Source organism: Podarcis filfolensis, assembly GCF_964270895.1.
Source record: "Podarcis filfolensis genome assembly, chromosome: 10".
Lineage (NCBI taxonomy): Eukaryota > Metazoa > Chordata > Lepidosauria > Squamata > Lacertidae > Podarcis > Podarcis filfolensis.
In genome coordinates, this window is record NC_139612.1 from 65,659,793 (window position 1) to 65,678,135 (window position 18,343).

The 18,343-nt window shown below is 44.5% G+C and overlaps 1 protein-coding gene across 3 annotated transcripts in view; it reads right to left on the reverse strand.

The window, feature by feature from the left end:
- The window catches only part of TAF3 (TATA-box binding protein associated factor 3), a 140,342-nt gene that overhangs the window by 34,957 nt on the left and 87,042 nt on the right, over nt 1–18,343 (reverse strand). For 2 of the 3 annotated variants that reach the window (XR_014538747.1, XM_083572631.1), the window contains exons 3-4: nt 11,005–12,803; nt 4,872–4,957 (exon numbers count right to left, since the gene is read on the reverse strand). Coding sequence is in view for 2 of the 3 variants with exons in the window: in XM_083572631.1 (XP_083428757.1) it covers nt 4,872–4,957; nt 11,005–12,803 (1,885 nt within the window). In the remaining variant the exon portion in view is untranslated. The remainder of the gene's footprint in view (nt 1–4,871; nt 4,958–11,004; nt 12,804–18,343) is intronic. The other variant, XM_083572632.1, reaches the window with a different exon arrangement.

The window sequence follows — 18,343 nt, forward strand, 5'->3', positions numbered from 1 at the left end:
CAGCAGATCATTCAAATCATATAAAAAACGGTCATAGATTTCTCTAAAACCCAGCAAACTAATAAGTCCCAGATCCATTAAGGATAAGATCTTTCACAATAAATTAAATAAAACAATTTATTGAGGCCTGGGCTTGAGATAAAATAGATTTACTGGTTGACCTTTTATTCATTTAAAGAACAAAATTAGCTCTAATTGCATTAGAATGGAATCCAGTAAATTTCTTCTAATGTGGCATTTATGCAAGTGTTGCTGTAATTGTTTACTACAAAGATAGAAATGCTCTGATTATAATCTATTTTCCACTTGGTTTTAGTGTGCAGTCAAAGAACTTGCAAGAAACCACCACCTGGGATGTAACATGTCCTCTACACTTTGCTAGAGCTAGATTTGAATATCTAGTGACCCAAACATGCATTTAAATTATTACAAAGTAAATTCAGTTTTTAAATAAGTTAGTGCATATTTATTTGGTGGTGGTTCACCCAATGGAGTAGGTCAGCCTTTCCCAGCTTGGTGTTTGCCTGATATTTTAGACTACCATTTCTACCAACCCTGAAAATGTCCATGCTGGTGGAAGTTAAAGAGTCCAACTGCACCTGGAAGACAGCAGGTCAGGGAAGGCTGGAGTAAACAGCAGGGCTGTTACCGGGAGATTATATGAAACTCAGTAGATGAACTTTATGCATTTGCTTGTGGATAAGACAGATGTTATGAAATGAAATGAATCTGTTTTTAGTTGATGCATATAATGAACCATAGCAGGCACCATCTTGGAATAAGCAATCCCTTGGGTGTGAAAAAAGGAACTGCTGAAAACAAACAAAAGCCTATTTTCAGATGGTGATTATCACCCGTCGCTTATCCAAATACATAAATGGTTAACCATTATTTTGCAAAATGCTGCCTCATTGATTGATCGAAAAGGTGCCCCTGATAAAACAAGTAAGTGAGTAGCAACTTATTTATCAAATGTATATCCTGCCCTTCGTCCCAAAGGAGCCAAGGGCGGCAGAGAAGACATTTGTCTAGATAATGGGTTTGCATAAAGGCACATGGACCCATCAGGTAGTAGTCTGCTGCCTTCTGGTTCTTTTCCTAACAGGATACGGGAGGCTTCATTTAGCACCTACAACTTTCATCATCGCTGACCATAGGCCATGCTAGCTGGAGCTGAAGGCTTTCCATCCTTGAGGAAGAGTGGATTTTAGTGTGGGCCAAGAAATGTGTGTGTGTGTGTGTGTGTGTGTGTGTGTGTGTGAGAGAGAGAGAGAGAGAGAGAGAGAGAGAGAGAGAGAGAGGGATGGCAAGAGGCTCAGAGCAAAGTCCAAGACCCACTCTCGGACATGCTGAAGGTTAACTGCCCAAAAGCAGCGTGCGTTATTAGAAATCTCTTGGCACCTTGTTAGGAATCTCAAGTAGGGAGAGCACTGCTGAGCTCAGGTTCCCATAGGGATCTGGTTGGTCACTGTGAGAACAAAATGCTAGACCAGATGGGCCTTTGACTTGATCCAGCCGTGTTCCATCTGAACAAGAGTGGCTTACGAGAGCAATTTTAAAAATAAACAAATCCATAAACACTAAAACAGGAACCATACAATTCAGCAGCTCGGGAGACAACAGACTAGCATACCACAAGATCAAAAAAGCCTGGGGACAGGGATAATGTCCACCTGGTGGTCAAAGAGATCTTTGGTTTGGGTCAGTATCTTGAGGGTGGAGTTCTAGAGACTTTCCCCCAGTCACTATCCACCTCTGATGATTATCTTAAGACACGAGCAGGTTCAGGTAGAAGAACTGGGGAAGTCGGACCTTAAGGTTCCCAAATCTAAGCTGTCCGGAAAAACTTGTTATCTCTTTCATAAAGGTAAAGGGACCCCTGACCATTAGGTCCAGTCATGACTGACTCTGGGGTTGCGGCGCTCATCTCGCTTTATTGGCTGAGGGAGCCGGCATACAGCTTCCGGGTCAGGTGGCCAGCATGACTAAGCCGCTTCTGGCGAACCAGAGCAGCGCATGGAAACGCCGTTTACCTTCCCACCAGAGTGGTACCTATTTATCTACTTGCACTTTGACGTGCTTTCGAACTGCTAGGTTGGCAGGAGCAGGGACCGAGCAATGGGAGCTCACCCCGTCGCGGGGATTCGAACCGCCAACCTTCTGATCGGCAAGTCCTAGGCTCTGTGGTTTAACCCACAGCGCCACCCGTGTCATCTCTTTCATACCACAGCATAATAGACAAGTATATAGGTGCTCCTGAGAAAGAATCACATGTGATCTGAAATAAGTGACCAGGAAAGGAAGGGGCAGGGAGACTTTTAGTAATTCCACGCCTGTGAGAGCAAGTTACTGACCTCACTTCGAAGATGAAGGAGGGAAGAGAGGCTAGAGGACACAGAAGGAAGGAGAACTAAGAAGCGCAGACTTAAATAGGCAATTGGTATATATGGGGGGGAATTGCAGAAGCGAGTGAAAACAGAGACTCCTGCTCTGGGCACCAAAGCACCCATTTAGATGAAGCAAAGCCAGGAATTTAGATGGACATTTTAAATAAATGTTAGAAATTAGAAATCTCCATCTCTTGCTGGCTGTTTGTCTAAGCAGAGACGACCAAAGACCGAAAAAGCGAGCTATGTTCTTATCTGTACAGAAAGGTTCTGTAAGACAGGATTGACGGAACTTAATAGAAACAGTCTGAGGGATGCAGAGCCACAGTGATGTTGCTCTGCTTATTTGGTGCGAAGAATTTCCAATTCCATCCTTCTGGTAGCGTGCGTAAATCCCTCAAATCAACCTGCTTCTTTTCAGCTTTTTTTTTCTTTAAAAAGAGACGTTTCTACATCATTTCGGTTCCCTCCTCCCCACATAGGTACTAATGAAATGGCAAAGTTGAAAGATGCTCTGTAAATACTGACAACACAAGATGCTAAAGGCACAGAAACCAAGAGGTTAATTCTACACATCGTGGTGGTTATTGCCCTAAAAGGCCTGAGCTGGCAGTGAGGCTACCTTAGGGAGTTGGTTCTCAACAAGCTGATCTTGAACCCTGGCAAGATGGTGGCACTGTGGGTGAATAGTTCCCGTATCCGAGAAATTGGGACAGCTGCCAACTCTGGATGGGGTTGTACTTGCCCTGAAGGAGAAGGTTCACAATTTGGGGATGCTCAGGTAATCTCAGTGGCTACAAAGGCCTTTTACCAACTGCAAATGGTTCAACAGCTATGGCCATTCCTGGGAAAACCTTGCCACAGTACAGTGGTACCTCGGGTTTGGTACTTAATTCGTTCCAGAGGTCCGTTCTTAACCTGAAACTGTTCTTAACCTGAAGCACCACTAATGGGGCCTCCTGCTGCCACTGCGCCGCCGCTGCACGATTTCTGTTCTCATCCTGAAGCAATGTTCTTAACCCAAGGTACTATTTCTGGGTTAGCGGAGTCTGTAACCTGAAGCGTCTGTAACCTGAAGCGTCTGTAACCCGAGGTACCACTGTAATTCATGTGTTGGTTACTTCAGGACTGGATTACTGCAATGCACTCCATGTGGGGCTTCCCTCGCGCATGATCTGGAAGCTGCAGTTGGTGCAGAATGCTACACCACGATTGCTGACAGGAGCGAGGCACAACTCCACTTACCATGGTAAGTGTGCCCCCCACCGACTTGAACGCGTTCCTATCAAACCTGGAATTGAGGCGGGAGGGTGGGTTGTCCCTTTGGAAGCACAGTACAGTGCGACTGTGGGGATAATTCCACTTCCAAGTAGCAACAACAACAAACAGTGTGACAGTGTGAATGTAGTGCAAGGGAGGCATGTAGAATTTGGATACTCCTCTTTCTACAACACAAGGACAAAGGTGCATTATGGGGAATATAAAAGCAAGACAGTTGCGGACACGGCAAAGGAAGAACTGAGATGGTGCACTTTGGATTTGCTCCAGAAGCTTCTTGCTTTTAGCTGTGGCTTTCATTTTCTAGTGGGAGCTTGAACTTTCTCGCACCGGACGTCATATAGGATGTCAGGCCACTGGGAGGGGGGCAGGATTTGCTCCAAATGGCCTGGAAAACCTAACTAGGCTGATGGGCTGGAAACTCCCCACCACTGTCATAGACATTTCCTTTCCCTCTCACAAAGGAAGGCTGCACCACCAGACTTCATTTCTAGAAAACACTTGGGCACCTCGTCTTTCAAGTAACAGCTCTTCCTTAGCGTCCTTGTCTGTGTACAGGGAGAGACAAACAGAAGCCCTGGATCTATGCACGCAGGTTGCATGACCGGAGATGGCACCCCTGAATAGTAAGGTAAAGGTACCCCTGACCATTAGGTCCAGTCGTGGCCGACTCTAGGGTTGTGGCGCTCATCTCACTTTATTGGCCGAGGGAGCCGGTGTACAGCTTCCGGGTCATGTGGCCAGCATGACTAAGCCGCTTCTGGTGAACCAGAGCAGCGCACGGAAACACCGTTTACCTTCCCGCTGGAGCGGTACCTATTTATCTACTTGCATTTTGACATGCTTTTGAACTGCTAGGTTGGCAGTAGTAGGGACCGAGCAACGGGAGCTCACCCCGTCTCGGGGATTCGAACCGCCGACCTTCTGATCGGCAAGTCCTAGGCTCTGTGGTTTATCTCACAGCGCCACCCGCATCCCTTCCCCTGAATAGTATAAAGGCTCTATTTTGTTTCAAAATTAAACATTTTAAATCATGACGGAAGCCAATTAGCATGCATGTTTGTCTAGGCAATATATTCATTAGAAATCGGGGAATAGTTCATTAAACAGGATTCGCCAGGGGGAGGAAATAAACAAATGGGATGACACTGCACCCAGCCCACCCACCACCAAGATTTTATCAAATGGGGTTTACTTTATACTTACATCTTGTCCTGACCAGCCCCCACTCTCAGTGTCAGCCTCGGAATCACGGGAGACGGTGCAGGAACAACAGGTTCCACTTTCATCTGCTAAAGGGAAAACATTTAACTGTTAAATGGGCTGCATCTCCTAAAGAGAAATGTAACACTGACAGTGGGACACTGCAGGAAATTATTTTACGGGAAAGGATGCACGTAACTTGGCCACGGAACAGATTCTGGTTAAAATGAGAAAAGGCTACGTGGCAGATTTTGCATTTACTCCTCGTGACAGTATGGTTTAGTGTGATATTCACCTGGAATTTTTAAAACTGTGCTGTCTTTGTATGACATTGCGCTGTGTAAATGGACAGACAGTGCCATCCCCAGGGTACCTGGCGTCCAAAAGCTTGGTTTGAAATGAAACCTAAATGGTGCCAAGGACCAGGAATCAGAGTCTTCTTAGAATCATAGAAGTGTAGAGCTGGAAGGGTCCCCAAGGGTCATCCAGTCCAACCCCCTTCAATGCAGGTGATGAAGCCAAATATAAAGGCCATCTGGTGTCAAAAGGAAGATGGATTTGGCAGCGGCTGAGCCTCCCTGGGGAGGGCATTCCACATACTGGGTGCCACAACTAAAAAGGCCCTCTCTGGTCACCTCCTACCTAACTTCAGAAGGCAAAGGCAGTCAAAGGAAAACCTTGGAAGTATTCTAAGTAGTAGATTAAAGCTAAAGCGCATCTGAAATAAATACAATAGGCCTAGGAGTGCTGATGGACCTTGAACTTGTTTACATGTTGAAGTCATTCTGGCTCTGGTGTGTTCTTCTACAATAGAAAACCTCATATGCTATATTTCTAAGATAGATGGATGGATGGATAGATAGATAGATGATAGATAAATAGGGTTTTTCCTTCTACTAACAAGTGGTAGTTTTCCCCGTCTCGGTTTTTTATGTCTTTGCATTTAAAACTGTCCCTTTCCTTAAGAATCCTCAGGAGGCACTGATATTTTGCAAAAATGTATTCGAAGTTAATTGGCCGAGAGCCAGTGGATGAATCAGCAAGGTGCCCTAATAAACACCATTAATCACCTTCCTCTCCAGTCTTTGGCTTTATGATTCAGTGCAGACACTCACAAAGCAGGCTAGGCTTGTACGTCATTGTTTGTTGTCATTTATTCAATGCGCTATATAACAGGAGCTGGCAAACACGCACACAGGAGTTGTCCTGTTGGGCTGAGAGCAAAGACAATCTGGTCCGGTGTTCTGTTTCATTAACAGCCAACCCAAGGCACTTGTGCGCTTCCAAACAAGGAGTAAAGACGGGGGTCTTCCTATTCTGTTTTGTTCCAAGCAACTGGCATTCAGAGATATACTGTATTGGGAAGTTCCATTTGGCTCTCAAAGCTAATATCATTGTTTGTTGTTTCAGGTTGCTACCATTCATAGAGAGTCCAAAGGAAAGGGGTGTGTGGTGCTTATGTCCAATCTCTCGGTGACAGCAGAATTTGGGGGGACACCACCCTGGATGGGAGTAGGACCACTGTCCATGAACACATGCCTATGTGTCTTGGAGACCAGGCACTTGTTATAGTTCCATTCTGTTGGTAGTCTTTCCTTTGGTTAAAGGTAAAGGGTAAAGGGATCCCTGACCATTAAGGTCCAGTCGCGGCTGACTCTGAGGTTGCGGCGCTCATCTTGCTTTATTGGCCGAGGGAGCTGCCGTACAGCTTCCGGGTCATGTGGGCGGCATGACTAAGCCGCTTCTGGAGAACCAGAGCAGCGCACAGAAACGCCGTTTACCTTTCCGCTGGAGCGGTACCTATTAATCTACTTGCACTTTGACGTGCTTTCGAACTGCTAGGTTGGCAGGAGCAGGGACCGAGCAACGGGAGCTTACCCCGTCGCGGGGATTCTGATCGGCAAGCCCTAGGCTCTGTGGTTTAACCCACAGCGCCACCGCGTCCCTTATATACTGGCTGTGTATCTTGATAGACTGAGTAGAGCGAATTATTACTGAGCTAATGTTTGTGTGTGTGAATGTACTTATTGTTTGTTTGTACCCCACCCATCTGGTTGGGTTTCCCAGTCACTCTGGGCAGCTCCTAACAGAACATTAAAACACGGCAAAACATCAAACATTAAAAACTTCACTAAACAGGGCTGCCTTCAAATGTCTTCTGAAAGTCAGATAGTTATTTAACTCCTTGACATCTGATGGGAGGGTGTTCCACAGGGCGGGTGCCACTACCAAGAAGGCCCTCTGCCTGGTTTCCTGTAACTTCACTTCTTGCAGTGAGGGAATTAACAGAAGGCTCTCGTAGCTGGACGTCAATGTTCGGGCAGAACGATGGGGGTGGAGACGAGGCCGTTTAATAATGTAATAATGTTTAGCTTTTGAGCTGCTGTTTTGTTAGCACTGTTTTATAGATTATAATTATCAATAATTGTTTTTGTGATGATTTGCCAATTGTGTAAGTCGTGTGCTGTCAACTGTGATATTGCAGTGTGAGGTGAATGGTTTGTAGGCCACTTTGGGAATTGCTTGAATGGAAGTGGCACAGAAATACAGCCAACCATCGATACACCCGCCTTACATGAATTCGCCAACTTTATTAGAAACTATCTAAGCTGGCAGCTGTCATCAGTTCTTGTGACTAAGCTACATAATGGTGAAATACATCCTATTGAGACTTCAGGACCTGCTATTCAGCTTCTGGGGGTAACGTTCTAGTAAAATGGAAGAGGCAGAAAATTGTGTGACAGTGTGATGTTTAGTTTGCACCTTAAATACAGCCTACTGCTTGTTGCCACCAAAGATGCCACTGTATAAACAACTCTAGGAAAAACACTGTTTAAGGAATAAATTTTCAAGTGTCGGCATCGGTTGCAGCAGACATTTTATCTAATCAGAAAAGAAATCTTAAGAGAAATCATGTTTTGATTCCCCCCCGCCCCAATGTCTAGTTTTCAAGTATGGAGACCCACCCAAAACCTTGCTTACTTATAGGGTTAACTTTTGGGTCTCCTAATTTTTGTCCAACTGGCACAATCCGGAAAGGTTCCAAATGGTAACTTGAGTCTTTGCATTTAACAGGAAACCAGGAGGTTAGAAGAACCTCTGTATGTCTGTGTGAGAGAGAATAGATGCGTGCAAATACAAGAGAAGCAGGAAAAGGTGGATGTTACGGAAAAGGTGGATGTTAAGGGAACATGAGCTTTCATTGGTTAAAAATTAAAGAGCTGCAATTCTGGAGTAATACTGGAAATTTGGGCCAGCAGAAGAGCATTTACAGTGGATTACTAAGCTTCCCAAATCACCAAAGAAGTAAAGTCCAGCAATATAAGACTCCTTTGTAGCTAACTAAAAATACATTGTCAGTGGATTTGTCCAGTTTTATGTATAAGCAATACTTCTTTCACCTGAACTAATACTAGTAGTCATATAAGCCCCTTATTGCCATGTGCTGCATTTCCCCCCTCTTTTTTTTGCTAATCTTCAAGGATTTAGCTTCTTTGCCACATACCTCAGGGCACCAACTGATAAAGCTCAAACTCTCCGTTTTTCCAGGACACCAGCAGAGCGGCCTTGCAAAAAATGAAAATCACTCAAGAGATTTAAAAGGGGGGAAATTTATTTTCAAAATCCTGACTTGCAGCAAAGAGGTGGACTTTTTCGACTTTTTTTTTTTAAAAGCTTATCTGTCTAGATCAGTTTAAATTTTAATTCTATCCAGGGACTCTTTCATGCAGCCTGGCTTTAAAGTTTATCTTTTGACAGGGACTTTTCACCAAGGTAACAGGAAGCTTTGTCAATGTAATCTGCCCGAGCTTATATGGCTTTCCCTATAATACAATATATTTTAGGGCTATGAAGAATAGTCTTTTAATAGGTGGTATTGTTCCATTATATTCCTAATGTTACACCGAATTCTAAAAAACCAGGAGACAAAACCTAGACAAGAACCAGTTATGGAATGGGGTGGAAAACTACATTCACGGGAATTATTTTTGAGTTTGTTCGCATGCTATGGTTCTGGTATAATTCCACCCCACGCCCTGTATTGTGAAAGGCTGTGGCTATGATTAGTTATTCAAAAACTATTGTCATCCATACGTATTTATTTATACGTGGTTTTCCACTGGGTAAGTATAATTCCCTACTTAGGGGATTTAAAGCGCCATTTCTTACCCCAAAGCTTGCAAGCTAAATAGAATAAAATAAAAAGGGAAGTAAAGAGAGAGAGAGTGAAGAGGCAAATGACTGGGGTGGATAGAAAAAGGGGAAGGTTGGAAAAGATGCACACACAGTTGCCAAAACCCAAATGACCCGATTTTCTCACTAAGGATACTGCCCTGTCACGCACCTCCTCCCAAGCAGACTACGTATCTTTGAGTTGAGACAAACTTCCTTTGCCTAAGCCTGTTCTTTCCCCAGGACCTCCTCTTTTCTCAGGGAGGAGGACTGCTGCCTCTCTGAAACCGGGGACAAGATTAACCGAGACAACGCAGATGCCTCTCACCAATGTATCTCCAATTCAGCCCTCGCTGCAGATGGTTGGGCTATGGGGAGCCAACAGCCATCAGTATTGGCAGCCTGGTTTACATGCAATGCTAAACCATTGTTTACTGCTAGTGAGGTAGCCCCATCCCCTCTCCTAATCCTGCATGGCCAGGAGAACTTCTACGGAGTTTTGTTTCACTTTTAAATGTGGCAGCTAGCCTGGTGATTGGGAGCAGTTACTAGTTACTGGTCCTAAACGATCTACAATGGCTCCCAGTACGTTTCTGAGCACAATTCAAAGTGTTGGTGCTGACCTTTAAAGCCCTAAACGGCCTCGGCCCAGTAAACCTGAAGGAGAATCTCCAGCCCCATCATCCAGCCCAGACACTGAGATCCAGCTCCAAGGACCTTCTGGCAATTCCCTCACTGCAAGACAAACAGCTACAGGGAACCAGGCAGAGGGCCTTCTCGGTAGTGGCACCCACCCTGTGGAACAATCTCCCATCAGATGTCAAGGAGATAAACAACTATTTCACTTTTAGAAGACATCTGAAGGCAGCCTTGATTGGAAGTTTTTAATGGTTGATGTTTTACTGTGTTTTTAATGTTTTGTTGGGAGCCGCCCGGAGTGGGCAGCATATAAATAATGTTGTTGTTGCTGCTGTTGTTATATAGAGAAGGGAGCAATTTAATGCCAGTGAAAAATAGCAGCTAGATGTACTTAGAGCTGATTTATTTAGGAAATTGGCAGACAGGAAGAGATGCAGTGCTGGACCAGTAAAGACACGAGGTCAGTCATAAATAAAATTTCCAACACCCCTTGCCTCCAACACTGCCAGCTTTCCTGTGCATGTAACCTGAAGTTATGCTTTGGAAACTGATATATTAGGGGTGTCCAAACTTTTTTCAAAGAGGGCCAGATTTGATGAAGTGAGGGCCAACCAATGTTGTTGAGGTGTTTTTTGGATTTTACCCCAGGAAATAAACTGCCACAGGGGCCAGATTAAACCGACCGGCGGGCTGGATTAGGTCTCCAAAACGGACTTTGGACATGCCTGCCCTATATGAATAGTACAGGTGCATTAACTTGAACGTGCTCAAATTTTAAAAGAAGAGAAGACTTAGGGTAGGGTAAAGGTGAAAACTGCAGGAAAGGTTTGGATTTAGGGATCTGTTAATTTCATAATTAAAAGACCAACATAAACAGAAGCCCTGCTGTATCTGGCCAAAGGCCCATCTAGTCCAGGTAGCCAACCAAATGTCCATGGGAAGCCTGCAAGCAGGACCTGAAAACACTTTTGTGATTCCAAGTAACTGGTATTTGAAGTCATACTGTCTCCGACAGTGGAGGGAGAACAAAGCCTTAACCTCCATCTGTCATGGATGCTTTAGCTGAGATTCCTGCATCGCAGGGGGTTGGACTAGATGACCCTCAAGGTCCCTTCCAAATCTACAATTCTAGGCTTCTATGATTCCGTTATCCTCATTTTACTACTGGGAAATCCTTTCGATAAATTCAGTTTTTAGGTTTAAATATTTTACTGTTTCAGAACCCAATGAAGCATATATTTAGATGTTGCTCCGGTATAATTCTGCTATAGTGTGGGAAGATGAGCAATAAAGAACCCCACCACAAAATACACCAATTGCTTACTTTTTCGTGTTTGTGTTTCTCTTTTTCCTTTTCTTTCTTCTCCCTCTCCTTCTTTTCTTTCTCTTTCTCCTTCTTCTCCTTCTCCTTGTCCTTCTCCCTCTCTTTCTTCTTCTTCTTCTCCTTTTTGTCCTTCTTCTTTTCTTTGGGCTTCTCCTTCTCCTCAAAGAGTTTTTCGGGAAGGATCGTCGGGAGGGCCGGCAACAGCGACGGGAGTTTCATGGCTGCCGGGGTGCTAAACAAGGGCAGGGGCAGGTCTTTGGGAGGCAGAACAAGAGGCACTGACGAAGATTTACTCTTGCCTTTATTTTTCTCTTTAACTTTCTCTTTGTCTTTCTTGTCTTTATCTTTCTTGCCCTTATCTTTCTTCTTGTCTTTATGCTTCTCTCGTTCTTTCTTGGTGCTGCCATCTTTTACCTTGACTTTTGGCTCATCATCAAAGTCTTTAATTTTGAACTTGTACGGATCCAAGTCATCATCTCTGATCAAGTCCTTCCATGGAAATTTTACTTCTTTGCCTCCATCTTTGTCTTTATCCTTGTCTTTGTTTTTCTCCTTGTCTTTGTTCTTCTCCTTATTCTTCTCCTTGTCTTTGTTCTTCTCCTTCTTCTTCATTTTTGTCTTCAACTCTTTCTTCAGCTTCTTCATAACTTCTACTGAGGAAGCCAGCTTAGTTTTCTCCTCGTAAACTTTGAGCAGAGGCTCTGGAGTTGGTGGAGAAGCAGAGGGAGATGAGAAATAAGGGAAGTTTGCTGGCACATTGGCAGGAGGACCCATATTTGCTTTTCGAATGACTTCATCTATGGAGTCATCCATTGTCCATGAAATGTCGGAGCTTGACGTTCCACCAGAGGGTGGAACTGGGGTGCTTCCTGCTTTATTTAAGCTGCTGTTAGCAGAAACAGAAGCTTTGGGGGTTGTAGTCTCCGACACAGACAGTCTTTTAGGGCTAGTGAAAACATCCCCTTCCGATTCTGACCCTGAGGAAAACTCGAATGGGTCCGGGTCCCGTTCAGCACAAGCACGAGCAATTACAGCATCAATGGAATCGTCAATTGTCTTGTCGAGCACGGCCACTTTCTTCGCCGGATTCTCACTGTTTGGTTTCCCAGGGTCAACGGGGGTTGGCCCTTGTTTTATTTGGATATTCTCTTTCCCCATCTTTTCACTCAATGCTGCCAAGGGCGTTCTACTCGGGGTCTCCTGCTTAACTGCTACCTGAGGGACATGAACCGGAACCTTTGGACTCTTAGGACTTCTGGGGCTCTTGGATCGGCCCGGCGATTTCTTCTCTTTGGGTCCAGTTTTTGGAGAGCGGATGGGGCTTCCGGCCACTGCTGGTGATGGAGGAACTTTGGGCGCCTTAGTCTTCTGCCCTGGGGAGTTCGTTTTCACCTTTGCTTTAGGTGTAAATGCTCTGGGCTCCAACGGTTTGGAAACTGGCAATTGCGATTTTGCAACGGGAGCCAGTACGGGTGGTTCTGGAGAGAGAGGAGCCACGTCAGCACCATCCTGAACGCAAACCGGGGAAAGCATGGGTGGCACCTTCTGGGCATTGATTGAACTAAGAGGCTCACGCGGTTCCACCATCCCCTCTGGACTATCTCCTTTCACGCTAGCTAGTTTGGGCCGCTTTGTGGCAGGCATTTCCTCAGATTCGGGACTTTCTAATGGCCTCTTGCTCAAGTAGTTTTCATCGTTGACAGCCTCCTCCTCTTCCATTTCTCCCTCTTCCTCCAAAGGTACTTGCATGGCTTCTGCTGAAGTCCCGCCATCAGTGGGCACCTGCTCTTCCTCTTCCTCTGTTGAAAGAAACAAGTAAAGGGAAAGTTGTTAGCTTACTTAAGACAATAGCACAACTTTCTAGAGAGATCACAAGAAGTAAGCTCACATGGACTGAATGACTCGGTTTAAGAAATGTACAAAAACAAAGAATTTCAGTTATCAGATACAGTATACAGATTAAATGGTACATAAATATAAAGGTAAAGGGACCCCTGACCATTAGGTCCAGTCATGGCCAACTCTGGGGTTGCAGCACTCATCTCGCTTTATTGGCCGAGGGAGCCGGCGTACAGCTTCCGGGTCATGTGGTCAGCATGACTAAGCCGCTTCTGGCGAACCAGAGCAGCAAACGGAAACACCGTTTATCTTCCCGCTGGAGTGGTACCTATTTATCTACTTGCACTTTGACGTGCTTTCAAACTGCTAGGTTTCAAACTGCTAAGAGCAGGGACCGAGCAACGGGAGCTCACCCTGTCGTGGGGATTCGAACCGCCGACCTTCTGATCGGCAAGTCCTAGGCTCTGTGGTTTAACCCACAGCGCCACCAATAGCACTTTATTCACACACACACACACACACACACAGTATCTTTTTCATATTTTCAGAGAAATCCATTCTCAAATTGTGGTCCATAAGCAATTTTTCTACAATCCATTACATCTACCATTTCAATTGGAGCCAACTGCAGCATCTCCCTCCACGTCAAGTGATTGGCTGCTTCTTTGGATCAAAATATCACAACCAGAGGAGACATTCTAGGTGTGCTGGATTTTGCTAGAGGGCCAAGGAAATATATATCCTCAGAGAGAGAAAAATGTCTTATTTCCTTCCTTAAACCACCCAACCAACCTGAAACCTTATTTTTACTGAGTTTCACTGAAGTTACGTGTAAAGTAGCAAGGAAGGAAAAGCGACCAAAAGGAAACATAAACCATTCTGGTTGTCCACCGTGAGTTTTATCCAGCGCTGTGTGAGTGGACTTTCACTAGCACAGCAGGATTTCGTGTTTCTCTCTCAGGGGTTCTCTCCCTAAGCACCCCTAAATATCTGTTCCAGAGTGTCCCCAAATTGTCTAGAACAGATTTTGCATGTGTGCAGGAAGCTGCAGGGGAAAGTAGGAGGAACAGTCCATTGTGCAAACGAAAGTCTGCTGCATGAGCAAAACATCAGCGTTGGATACAATCACAAGAATATATATATACATTTATGTATGTAGCGGCAAGAAAATATAGCTGGTCATCTAGAATCAAACGTCCCTTAATATATGACACTTTTTGTTTATGTCAGGGTGTGTAGCTTTTTTTAAAATCAATGTAGCTACATGGATTTGTATTTAATGTCCCCCCACCCTGTCTTTCCTCCCAAAGGAGCCCAGGGAGGCAGGTTAGTCATATTCAGATTCGACCAACTGAAATCAAAGAATGAGATTAATTTAGGTCCATTAATTTCAGCAGGTTTACTCTGAGTAGCACTTGGTTGGACACAACCAACGGTTCAGTCACAAAATGATTTTCTAGCTCTACTACTGTTAAATAACCTCTGTATATTCATTTACCCAACTTCATTAAAAAAAAAGTCTGTCTGGCTTGACCTTAGCAACACGAGAGTGGGTGCAGTACACACTCGTCTTTCGCTTAAGTATATAACGGCCCTCATTTATCCTTTTTCACCAAGAGGCTGCTTTTGAAGCTTAGTAATTGCAAGAATTTTAAAAACTCCAGCATGAAAGCAACCTGTAGATGCTATTAGTGAGGAATACCCAGAATTATTCGGTTTTTGGAAGGTGGCTGCAAGGAGGAATGAGTATGCAATTTTGTTATTTTAACAAACATTTTTTAAAAAATAAAATATTATTCTGAAACTGTGCAAAGTCTTCCTTTATTCTGAATCCAACTTAAAGAATCTCATTTGGAAGAGTTTCCTTTCAGGCTATGGGAGGGGATGTTTCTTCCCTCTAAAATGTGTCAATGCCCCGATTTAGGAGAGTTGAGTCAAGAGCCCTGGGCTGAAGCATGAATGAGTGCCAGCATCACAAATTAAGTAAAACGAGCTAACAAGTCAAGCTTTTGCCAAGGCCCAGAGGATTTACAGCAGCCAGTCCAGAGTGGAGACTTTGCCCGGGGATAAAGCCTTAGCCTTCTGTGAAAAACAGAAAAGTGTTAGGCAGTTCAGTTTTGCTTGGATGGGCATGCACATTTCTGTCTCTTAAAAAAAGAAAAGAAAAAAAGCAAATCACTCTTGACTGAGTCGGCACCTGCTAGAAATAGACTGAACCGCCAGTTTTTGTGCTGCAGGTTTCTCAAATCTGGTTCAATCATTATCTGATCTATTATGGGAATGAAATATGCTTTCTTGCCCTATAATGGTATGAATTAAGAGGGGAATGAGTGGTGGTGCTGGAAAAACATTTCAAATTCATAGGGAACAGCTTCCAAGTTATAGATGTCAGCCCAATGCAGGCCTGGAAAAATGCCTTCGTGTTGCATAGCTCCCTGCACCAAATTCCAAGGGGCCCAAAGAACTATGATTCCCCCTAGCCCACTTCAGAAGATACCTCTGATCACCCGCAAAAACACCATTCAATAGCCCCTCCTTCCGACAGTCCATCAAGAGTTATTAACAAGTCCTCTAAAAGGTGCTTCAGACAGATGTTGACAGGCCTACTAAAAGCCAAAGATATTCTAGGTATCTTCCGTTCTTAACAAGAGCATCTGCAAAGTTAAACCTCTTTCTAGATTGTATCAATTCAGACGAAAGGTGAGCTTTCACATGATTATGTTCCTTCACAGCAAAATACAAAATTTTCTTCTGTTTATGAATACGATTTATAGGCTACCTATAACTCACGTTCTCTGGGTAACTATAAACACACTGTACATGCAGAAACCCAAATGTCAGCTGAAAGACTAAGTTTGAATTCTTCTCTCTGATATGCTAGTTTTCAGTGTGCAGAAAATATTTCTGGATGCAGGAGGATTTGATCCTATGAGCCCGCACCTGCAGCCTCAAAACAGGTTTACCTCTTCACCTGTTCTTCGTGAGCACTAGGCTTGAGTAATTGTGCATTCCAACTCTTCAATACCCAGGACAGCTGATAAATAATTCCAGGTTATACCCTGAATGAATGCAGTGCTACAATCCAACAATCTGACAGCAGCTCACAAGAAGTCAGTTATTAGAGAGAGAAAGAAATCCTAGCCATTTTGTATGGCATGGGATGGGGGCAGGCTGCAATGGAGTGTCTTACACTTCCTAAAGGCCTGAGTTCCTCCACTACTAAAATGGAAGAGCTTGAGCAAGCAAAATGTTAGCCGTGATGCTGTAGCAGAGAGGTGTGGGCCTCTTTCTACCCAAGGGCTGAATTCCAAGATGGGCAACTTTCTGCAGCGGAACCAAAAGCAGAAGTGTGCAGGGTGATGGAGTAACAACAACTTCTTCTTCTTCTTCTTCTTCTTCTTCTTCTTCTTATTATTATTATTATTATTATTATTATTTTATTTATATGCCAGCCATCTGAGTGGGTTGCCCCAGCCACTCTGGGCGGCTCCCAACAGAATGTTAAAAACACATTCCAACCATGCAAAAAAAGAGAGAAGAGTTTCCCACTACTTCTTCCCAGGTAAGCAGCAGGCATGATCATAGTTCAAAGCACACATTCAAGGAGGGTGGGATAAGGGCTGGTGAGGAGCGTGGCCTGATGAGGGGGCATGTGGCCTGGGGAGAGTCCTGGGGGCCAGATAGAAATGCCTGGAGAGCCACATTTGGCCCCTGGGGTTGAGGTTTCCCACCCTTGGGGCAATGGGATAGTGGTCATTCAAAGTATTCCCTGCACATTGAGATTCTCATTTTGGAGAACCCCAGTAACCTGAGCTGGAATCCTCAGTACTCATCTGATAGTTGCTGCGTTAACAGGGGGAAATGGAATCTAGTAACTGTGCCCCTGAAGGACCAGGTGCGCAGCCTGGGAGTCATTTTGGACTCACAGCTGTCCATGGAGGCACAGGTCAAATCTGTGTCCAGGGCAGCTGTTTACCAGCTCCATCTGGTACGTAGGCTGAGACCCTATCTGCCTGCGGACTGTCTCGCCAGAGTGGTGCATGCTCTGGTTATCTCCCGCTTGGACTACTGCAATGCACTCTACGTGGGGCTACCTTTGAAGGTGACCCGGAAACTACAACTAATCCAGAATGCGGCAGCTAGACTGGTGACTGGGGGCGGCCGCCGAGACCATATAACACCGGTCTTGAAAGACCTACATTGGCTCCCAGTACGTTTCCGAGCACAATTCAAAGTGTTGGTGCTGACCTTTAAAGCCCTAAACGGCCTCGGTCCAGTATACCTGAAGGAGCGTCTCCACCCCCATCATTCTGCCCGGACGCTGAGGTCCAGCACCGAGGGCCTTCTGGCGGTTCCCTCATTGCGAGAAGCAAAGCTACAGGGAACCAGGCAGAGGGCCTTCTCGGTAGTGGCGCCCGCCCTGTGGAACGCCCTTCCAGCAGATGTCAAAGCGATAAACAACTACCTGACATTCAGAAGACATCTTAAGGCAGCCCTGTTCAGGGAAGTTTTTAACGTGTGATATTTTACTGTATTTTTTGTTTTTATGGAAGCCGCCCAGAGTGGCTGGGGAGGCCCAGCCAGATGGGCGGGGTATAAATAATAAATTATTATTATTATTATTATTACTAGTAAAATTAGTTTCAACAGCAACTATTGTAAGCAGTTGCATTTTCTCACACCTTTCCATCTTACTTAAAATCAATTTACACTTCTAAAGACTTGTCACAACCTTAGAATTCCTAGGAACTTTCTCTCCAGGCATATATAACTGCCACCATATTTATCTGCAAACAAATACCACTGTAGTCTCTCAACATCAAGCAATCATGGCTAATAACTGAGAGATCTAGAAACTTTCACCCAACGTGGGACTCAAACCCACAACCCAAGTTTAGGAGTTTCATGCTCTACCAACTGAGCTATTATGCTTTGCATTGAAACTAAAGGCAGAGGAGTGATACTGTAGATGGCTTAGCCCTACTTAGCACATCAGTGAGACTTAAAAGCAGCATAAAACAGTAATATGGATGAACAGTAACAGAACTTTATTTAGAACATGGAAAATTAGCCTTGCAGATCAAAATTTGGGAGCGTATGAATATTTGGCTTGGCTCTCACCCTTTGTCTAAACAGAAAATAAGACTTTCAGACTTAGGCCTAACTTTGGGAAGGAGGTTTTAAATGAAGATTTAGAATGGGCAACATTTAAAACATCACTCTAAACAACACCATAAATCAACATTTTTTAACTTCCTCTTCCATGGAGCAAAGGGCCTACACAGCTGTTTCCACACAAACATACCCCAACATGGGTCAGATTCCCAAGTGCTATGATGGCAACATGGGAAAAAAGCCATGGCATGTTGGTTCCTGAATCTCTGTAGTAACCAATGAAGGATCCCTTAGGATCCTTGGTCTTTTAAGAATGCCAGCTGACTGGCAGCTCCTGTGACAGGGAGATGCTGCACTGTAACAGCAAAGAGATTTGAGCTATGAA